The sequence below is a fragment of the Saccostrea echinata genome, unplaced genomic scaffold, assembly GCF_033153115.1.
Source record: "Saccostrea echinata isolate AGI-Se365-2 ecotype Australia unplaced genomic scaffold, CSIRO_AGI_Sech_v1 ptg000056l, whole genome shotgun sequence".
NCBI classification, from domain to species: Eukaryota; Metazoa; Mollusca; class Bivalvia; order Ostreida; family Ostreidae; genus Saccostrea; species Saccostrea echinata.
In genome coordinates, this window is record NW_026889805.1 from 13,275,802 (window position 1) to 13,285,645 (window position 9,844).

A 9,844-nucleotide genomic window follows, 5' to 3' on the forward strand; every position below is an offset into this window, starting at 1 on the left:
TCCTTTGGAATTTTCAACATGGGACTGTGTAGTGGTTTCGCTTTCAAATTACTAAAACTAAAAACCTACTCAAAGTCTATTTCTACAATTTAATTAATTAATTTAATTTAAACTAAATCAACCTTGACGAAGTCTTGTGTTGTGGGACAACATAGACTAGTCAGAAATACGTGCTAACATATAACTTTTAACCCATAAAACTGTTGCGTTGATCTTGAAGCTGAATGTAATATTAAGGACATACACAACGTACCTTACCTACTGATAATTTTTCAAGATATTCTTAATTTAAGATTATAGTGCCATCAGATGTTCGTAGACAAAAAATCAGCATGCATTACCAGGGGTTTTGAAAAGATATCAAATGATGAAAATTTTTGTATAATTCAAAGAAAAATTTACAAAAATTACTAAACATATATGCTAGATGTTTTGTTTATCCAGACTTCTTCTAGAAGAAGTGCGCAACAGCATATATAGACAATAAAATGTAGCACACAGTTCCTTTAAGTATTGGAACTCTTCAACTCCAGGGAAAAAGACTATAAAGTTCAAACTACGTTGCGTGTGTCCTTAAATCAGTATTTTTTGCCACATATTCATTTTATTCAGTCGATGTATAATCTTAATATCTGACCAAAAAACAATGCATTATTTCTTTTTGTTTTGTTACATTTTGTGTTGATATCGACAAAAATGTAATAACTCAGATGTGATATTATACATTTATTGACTGGGTTCGAGGGCAACATGCATTTTGTCGGACCCAAGAACCAAACTGTTTGCCTGAGGCCTTGTTTCGTGTAGGAAATATTAGTATACAGAAGGCACAAGCCTGCGTTTGTAGTACTGTGATGGGAAATGGCTACAGTGATGGATATGAGGCATACTCTGTTGTTACATGTGATTGTTTTATATCACAGTTTTATTTCTCTCGTTGGTATACATGGTGAATTATGCCGCCTAGACCCTGGACTATCCCACTAGCAATCATAGCCGCACCACTGCAGTAGAATCCGGGGCCATAAAGTCCGTAAAAGTCCTTTAAAAGACCTAAAATAATATTCATTATAAGTATTAAATATATTAGAGAATTTAAATCATCATTAAAAAAAAGGGAAGCACAGCTTACAAAGCGTACAAAGATTACAAAGCAAATGTAACTAAGTTCTGTAAATTCTCAGATGAATCATGTTCAAGTGAGTATCTGATGTAGGACTGTAAGTTTGGTCCATAAACGGCTTTCAAATATTTTTAATGGATCTACTCTAATATATCCTGCCTGCTATCCAAGTGCAGTAGCCGGAGCGTGGAAGGTAGTGTCCTTTACACAAATTTTGATACCGGTATGCAAAATTAATTGTCATGTAAAATTTTTGCCTAAGAAATATTAAATGCTTTGTATAAGTAACAATGCGCCCCTGGGTGCATTAGTCCAGGTAGGGTTAACAGTTAAAACATAACTTATAGTATGCACCATCAATGCAAGTTTTCTCCAGCTAGGGCTTAATTAAAAGGGCTTAAAATTGCAGTTACTTTGGAATGGACTTGCGGAAAAAATTTAAACTAGCTGTTCTTCTGGAAAGTATAGATCCAGATACAGCATCCGAAGCATGGATATAGAAAGCAATCCTAGATACATCACTATTGCAAGTTCAATTGAGGGAGATTTACAGCTATGTTTCATAGGACTTGCTCCAAAAATTGATTCTGAGGCACCAACTCAAAACATTTTCAGTGGAATGTTGATCTATATATAGGACAAAGGCTAGTACCGCATGACATAAACATAATTACCTGACAGAGGTGGGCCAAATAAAACCCCAAAGCCTTGGAAACACACCAGTAATCCAAGGGAACTAACTACATGCTCCACACCTAATATATCCACCACTAGTGTAGCTTTCTGTGCAAGTCCTGAGCCTAACAGAAACCCGTATATTCCACAAGTAAACGAAAGCCATTCAAACACTCCCAGGAATGGTGTGATAAACGTTAATATACCAAGTATAAATAGAACTATGTTATAGATCAGCAGTCTGTGTGGTTTGATCATTGGTAAGTCTAGTATAATGCCGGATGAGATGCTTCCGATCGTTTCAAGAGCACCTGCGATGGAAACAACATAGACCGCCTCTATGTCAGACTGACCATTTTGAATGGCTAAAGGAGGCAGAAATACGTAGAAGGCTTGGAAAGACAGCGTGTACAAACAAATTCCTATACAAAAACTTAGAAACTTAATATTCCGCAAAAGCGACAGATTGAGAAGTACTGGACTTGCACTAACACTAGATTGCTTAATTTCATTTTCAGAATCAACCGTTTTTGAATTTAACGATTTTCGAGATCCATTGTATAGTTGTACACTTCCGGTTAAGTTTATAACTTCTGAGCTTGCTCCATGCAAAATAAGAGATGCAGATAAAGTGCTTAGAAACTTCTTGTTCGTTTGCAGTAGGTTTGGCAAACTTCGGGTGACTTCATTTTCGTCTGCACGTACCGTTGGAAACAGAGGAGATTTTACGCCGTTATATGAAAACCCGTTGTTTCCTTGAGTGCTTTTAACTTCACATAAAGTTGGTTCTTTGATTTCAATCTCTGTTTCATATGGTTTTCTACAAATTGGAAAAGACCATACATGTGTAAATACACGAGAATCATATTCAATCCTATTATAATAAATCGAAAGACGTGTAACTTTCGCTGTATAATTAAAGATATAAAAAAATATAAAACATACGTCCTTTGTACCGTTTTGTAATTCGGTTTTGCAGAGCCAAAGGTCGAAATAAAGCGCCAGAAACACAGGATTGTAATCCAAAAGCAGCTAACAGGATAAAAGCTCCGGTAAACCCAAAGTTTTGGAAAAGAATTTCAACAATAGGTGGAACCAAAAATGTTCCGGAGCCGATTCCGGCGTTAGCGATCCCCGCCGCAGTCCCCCGTCTTCTCTCGAAGTACAGGGCAACGATTATAACCGCTGGCGTGTAAATGAAGGCTCGTCCAATACCTTGCAAACAAAAAAATGTCTTGTCAAATAGTAGGAATTACTTATATATTCTAATGCAGAATTGATTGTAAGACTAACCTCCCACTAATGAATAGCTGAAGAATAAGAATGCCAAGTTTGGTGTAAATCCACTTATCAACACGCCCACACACAATAAGACACCGCCAATGATTACCACGGTACGGCAGGAGAATCGATTGCACAGGGCACTGGCTAATGGACCTGAAGTATAGAGAAGATTTTATTTTTACCTTGCCCAATCAAAAGCTCCACTTTGCTGTTAGATCCATTCGAAGTACAAAAATGCTAGTTTCTTCAATACTACTCTCCAGTCTAGTAGCGTTTAAAATTTAAACTTTTTATATTTCGTTTCTTACTTTTCATAATAACAATTGAAATTGCTATATACGTCTATAATGAACCTTTAAGGCCATACGCAACGTAGTTTTGAACTTTAATTTCATATTCCCTGTATAATTGAAGAGTTGAACCATTGTGTGACTTTTTATATAATGCTTATAATGCCGCTGCACATGCACCCTTCTAAAACAAATTTAGAGAAATACCACCTAAAATACCACCTAAAATGCCATCTAAAATGCCACCTAAAATACCACCTAAAGTACCATCTAAAATACCACCTAAAATACCATCTAAAATACCACCTAAAATACCACCTAACATACCACCTAACATACCACCTAAAACTATTTGTTTCATGGTAATTATTCTTTGAATAACACAAGGATTTTCGTCATTTGGTGTATATTCAAAACCCCAAGTAATGTATGCCGATTTTTGTCTGAAAACATCTTGATAGTATACTTTAATTTTAGATTAGCCTATCTTGAAAAATTGGTTAGATGTAAGGTTGCGTATGACCTTGTAAATCCTGGACCCTGACTTCAAATAAATATTACAGGAATTATAGCATTTATCCTAATACCCAATTTCCTACAGATTGTATGGCACAGAGTCATGAAAGTTCCTAAGATATTCTTTTAATTTACATTCGATCAGAATTCCATTTTGATCGTGCCTTCTGACAATCTAGATTTTTTTTTCCTAAAGAAAATTGGACACTTGACACCCCCTCCCCCCCAAAAGAAACCTTCAGTTCTAGGAAAAGATACAACACCCGTACCAAAAAGCATGCGAACGGTGACTGCCAGTGATATGACCCATGCCGTATCTGCTGCAGATTCGTTGAATTTTTCTCGTAGTTCCAGAAAAATTACTCCTCCTGATCGCATAAATCCTCGTAAAAATGTAAAGAGAACCTGTTAGAAATACATATTAAGCAAGGGTGTATATATATATATATATATATATATATATATATATATATATATATATATATATATATATATATATATATATATATATATATATATATATATATATATATAATTTTCGACTGATGCATATGTATCGGTCGAAAACGATATACATGTATTCAAAAAAAGCTTATTGAGACAAAAGGGTTACATTATCAATATTAGGTACTGCATATTAGAATACAAAAATAGGGAAAAGGTGTGTTGACCCCACATAAAAACAAGAGGCCCATGGGCCACATCGCTCACCTGAGCACATTGGCTAGGCAAAAGCACAAATCAGTTCAGTATTGAAAAGATTACATGAGGGTGGGGGGGGGGGGGGGGGGGGCTTGAATTTTAAACTACCTGATGATGCTTCCATGTCAATATAACAAATGGCTTTATTGTACTTGAGAAGATTTTTAAAAAAAAATTTCCCATATATTCCTTTGTAAAAATTTGATCCTCCATTGTGGCTCCTCCCTATCCCAGGGGTCATCATTTGAACTTGAATCTACACTACCTGAGGATGCTTCCATATCAATATGACTAAACATAGCTTTCCTGTACTTGAGAAGAAATATTTTTTCTATATGTTCTTAGGTAAAACTTTCGATCCCCCAATGGGCCACATCCAACCCCTGGGGGTCATAATTTGAACAAAATTGAATCTACACTACCTGAGGATGCTTCCATATCAAAATGACTAATCATGGTTTGCAGTTCTTCAGAAGAAGATATTTCCCTATATATTTCTACTTAAGACTTTGATCCTCCATTGTGGCCCCATCCTACCCACTGGGGTCATGATTTGAACAAAATAGAATCTACACTACCTGAGGATGGTTCCATATAAATATGATCAATCAGGGCTTTGCTGTTCCTGAGAAGAAGATTTTTAAAATTTTTCCTAAACATTTCTATGTAAAACTTTGATCCTCCATTGTGGCCCCACCTTACCCCCGGGGGTCATGATATGAATAAATTTGAATCTACACTACCTGTGGATGTTTCAATATAAATCTGAACAATCTGGGCTTTGCTGTTCCTGAGAAGAAGATTTTTCCTATATATTTCTATGTACAACTTTGATAGTCCATTTCAGCCCTGCCCTACCCCCGGTGGTCATGATTTGAACAAACTTGAATCTACACTACCTGAGGACGCTTCCATGTAAATATGATTCATCATGGCTTTGCTGTTCTTGAGAAGAAGATTTTTAAAGATTTTTCCTATATATTATTTCTATATGAAACTTTGATCCTCCATTGTGGCCCTGCCCTACCCCTGGGGGTCATGTTTTGAACAAACTTGAATCTACACTACCTGAGGACGCTTCCATATAAATATGACTCATCATGACTTTGTTGTTCTTGAGAAGAAGATTTTTAAAGATTTTTCCTTAGGCTATATATTTCTATAGAAAAACTTTCATCCTCCATTGCGGCCCCGCCCTACCCCCGGGGGTCATAGTTTGTACAAACTTGAATCTACACTACCTGAGGATGCTTCCATATAAATATGACCCATCATGGCTTTGCTGTTCTTGAGAAGAAGATTTTTAAAGATTTTTCCTATATATTTCTATGTAAAACTTTGATCCTCCATTGTGGCCCCGCCCTACCCCCTGGGGTCATGATTTTAACAAACTTGAATCTACACTACCCGAAGATGCTTCCATATAAATATTACTCATCATGACTTTGCTGTTCTTGAGAAGAAGATTTTTAAAGATTTGTCCTATATATTTCTATGTAAAACTTTGATCCTCCATTGTGGCCCCGCCCTACCCCCTGGGGTCATGATTTTAACAAACTTGAATCTACACTACCCGAAGATGCTTCCATATAAATATGACTCATCATGACTTTGCTGTTCTTGAGAAGAAGATTTTTAAAGATTTTTCCAATATATTTCTATGTAAAACTTTGATCCTCCATTGTGGCCCCGACCTACCCCCGGGGGTCATGATTTGAACAAACTTGAATGTACACTACTTGAGGATGCTTCCACATGAGTTTCATCTTTCCTGGGCCTATGGTTCTTGAGAAGAAGATTTTTAAATGTTGCCATTATTTTTTCACTAATTCCTAATTATCTCCCCTTGAAAGAGAGCGTGGCCCTTCATTTGAACAAACTTGAATCCCCTTTACCCAAGGATACTTTGTGGCAAGTTTGGTTGAAATTGGCCCAGTGGTTCTTGAGAAGAAGTCGAAAATGTGAAAAGTTTACAGACAGACAGACGGACAGACAGACGGACGCCGGACAAAATGTGATCAGAAAAGCTCACTTGAGCTTTCAGCTCAGGTGAGCTAAAAAAAAAGAAGTGGGGGTCCAGTCCCCAAGTGCCTGTGGCATTTATAAGCAAAATCATTTAATGCCTGGTGCAAATCTAAGTTCCAAGTCGTTGTTACATTATAAACATATATAAATTAATTTATGGATCTCAGGGAAACCAATTCACAATAAAAATATAATAAATGAATTTTCATGGAGTAAGAGTTATTCTCCTTTGCACATTTTAAAAGAATAAATACATGTAATTGATAAAATAATGACAATAACTTTACAGGCACATAGTATCGGGGGTTGGGGGTTGCCCCCTCCCAACTTTTTTTTCAAATATATTGTTTTAATTTCAAATTAGTACATGCATGAAAATGTTCATTGAAAGGCCGCTTGTACCCTCCTTTTTTTTTACATAGAAAAATCCTCCTCAGGTTAATGTATTTTAAAAAAGAGTCCAGAAAGTTGCAACTCACCCATCCCCACTCCCCGAAATAGGTTTTTCGAGTTTGAATAATGTTCCTTTTTTCTACGTGTCAAAGACTTTTTCAAGTAAGTTGTTTTTTAACCCCCCACCCCCGGCGTTAATACTAAGTGCTTGCTTTATTCTCTTAGTTGTACACGTACAAACATACATTGCAGAGAGGAGGTGGGAAAATATAATAGAAAGAGAATACATTTACATGTTTATACACAATAAAAAAAAAACATAAATATCATGTACTTATTGAAGCCAATTACTTCTATCCGAGATTTATTTGATAATTAACAGATATTTGCATAATTTTTTAGTTTGTTGTTTATAGTAAATACTGAAACATAGTCTTAATTTTCTGTTCAAACAATATTTTTTTCTTACACCTATTTTAAATAGAAAAACATTCTTCCAAATATATTTCTATTGGGCATGGAGTAAATTATTGAAAGATTTTGCAAAAATATATGACAGCACACGAGGAAGAATGAACTTACAGGAAATACTTGTCACGGAATTCACAACATATTTATTTTGAGTGTATTTGACTGCTATAGAACTGTGATATAATAGCCATGTATACTTCCTTCTCTCTCTGTACTGTCATTATATTAATTTTCCTCATTATAAACACTGTCCCTGCCCTGGACATGACCCCATACCTCATTTAACAATTCATGCATCATCATGTAAACAAAAACAGCTGATTCGAACAAAAACAGCTGATCATTTCTGCATACCTGAGATAATAGCTATAACCTCCCAACAAAACTACGTGTAGCGGTCAGGTGGAAAAAACAATCAATGTATATTTATGCTGCAAATGTGACAGCGATATTTAATATCAAAAGATAAAAATAGTTAAATTAACATTCTCGGGAATGTTTTCAATTTAAAAGATGCTTAAAAGAGAAATACTTATCGATGACAAGATGAGCGAGAAAGCTTCCACCGACCACCACCCATCCGTAGCCCCCGTCAGGAGCCCAGGTACCGGAGTCATCGTCTGTCATATGTCCGTGGGATTTACCACCGTTCCCGGACACGTTGCTCTGTGAACAAAATGGTCGTGGGCAGATGTCAACTCTCGCTGAATCGTTGGAGCATGCCAGTTACACGTCGTGGGTTCAAGAAATTTAATAAGTTCACCGATGTGTATTCAGTCTGTGTAATCCAGTCAGTAATTCGATTGCAGAGACTTCTCCTTTCTATTACCTAACTACCTAACTATTTTCTCTTTCTTTTTGTGCAACAGTTGTCTGTTTGTCTGCCTGTTTCTTCCTTCGGTAAAATTCTCATGCTCATATATATATGTATGGGTTGAACCACCAACAAAGTGTCAAAGTTTTAAACGGGAATAGTTTTGTCAATATTTTACAAAGAATATTAAGGTATGTGACTCATGAAATTTGTTATATCAAGGATTTTTTGAGAAGTATATTTTAGATAAGCTCATACAGCGTGACTCAAAATCATAAAGAAAATGAGGGGTCAGTGTGCATCTTACTGAGCTACAGTACAATTAAGTTGACCTTTTTGCACTTAAATTATAACTCTTTGATTAATCACTTTAATCTTTATCATATTTTATCAGATGTAATTTTGGCAATAAATATAATCTTATTTTACGTAAACTAGTTTGAATAATATTTATCATTGAACAAATCATGCAAATTAATGCACATAAATTATTTTGTGACCTTTTTGCACTTAAGAGTATCATATTTGGGGTATAAAAAATCTAAATAGGCAATAAAATATTTTCTTGTATCAAACTTTTCATGACTTAAGTGTAGATCGGTTGGAAGTATCGTGTTGTTTAAAATAATGAAATAAAAAGTTCGGGTCAGTGATGTTAATTTTGAGATATTGGTCAAAATGTGCGATTTTCAGGCAAAAAACGGTGTAAATTTTATCTTGACTTCTGTTAATATATCTTCATTTCTTGGCAAAATCTGTTGAGTGAATGTATAAGATTGGTTCTAAAAATGTAAATTGGGAACTATATTTAATATTCCTAGCATACCATGGCGGAAAATAATATGAGGGGCTAAAGTTCCAAGATATTAAATTTGACAAATGTGTAGATTTGAAGAATTTTCTTCTAAATATCCTTCCACCACAAGAAATAGTCCTTCATAAATCTTGCTTCTTTATGAATTTTTGAGCAGTTTTTTCATAGAACGTTGAATTACATGCATTGTTCAATTAAAATATGTTGTAAAAATTGAATTGCAATAAATATTTTTGAAGTTAAAGGTTATGACTGAACTTTTCTAAAAAGCTGACGAGTGACATACCTTAACGTATTTATATTCATGCGTTCATTTTATATCATATAAGGGTATATTTAAGTTCATTTATTTATAGGAAATATAGGCCCAATAGCATCTTAATTATGTTCATTTTTGTTCCTCCTGAGACAAGAACCTGCAACCATAGATTTGAATTTTACATGCAGTTTTGGTATATAACAGTGAATCAAGTTTGTAAGTTAAATGGACAAGAGTTGAGATTTTTAAAGAATGAATAATATATTATAATAAATTTTGAGTATATGACCAACTTAGCCCTAGTCTTAACCCTTAACCTACATACTACTTGAATTTCACAAGTTTTGTCTAGTGCCGACTGCTCATTAATTTGTAATCATGAAAAACAGTTTGCCAGCTAAATGTAAAGATATACATGTAATGCATTTTCATAGCATGAACAACCTAACTCCAAACTAAGGATATCAGACTTGGGTCC

At 35.0% G+C, this 9,844-nt stretch overlaps 1 protein-coding gene across 1 annotated transcript; it reads right to left on the reverse strand.

Annotated features, from left to right (window-relative positions):
* Positions 1 to 713: 713 nt before the first annotated feature.
* Positions 714 to 8,136, reverse strand: LOC133173081 (monocarboxylate transporter 11-like). Its single transcript, XM_061308000.1, has 6 exons — positions 8,016 to 8,136; positions 4,158 to 4,274; positions 3,092 to 3,235; positions 2,755 to 3,013; positions 1,798 to 2,618; positions 714 to 1,053 (listed from the first exon to the last, which is right to left on the reverse strand). The coding sequence occupies exons 1-6, from the start codon at positions 8,104 to 8,106 to the stop codon at positions 926 to 928; spliced, it is 1,560 nt and encodes a 519-aa protein (XP_061163984.1). The 5' UTR covers positions 8,107 to 8,136; the 3' UTR covers positions 714 to 925.
* Between the last annotated feature and the right edge of the window lie 1,708 nt (positions 8,137 to 9,844).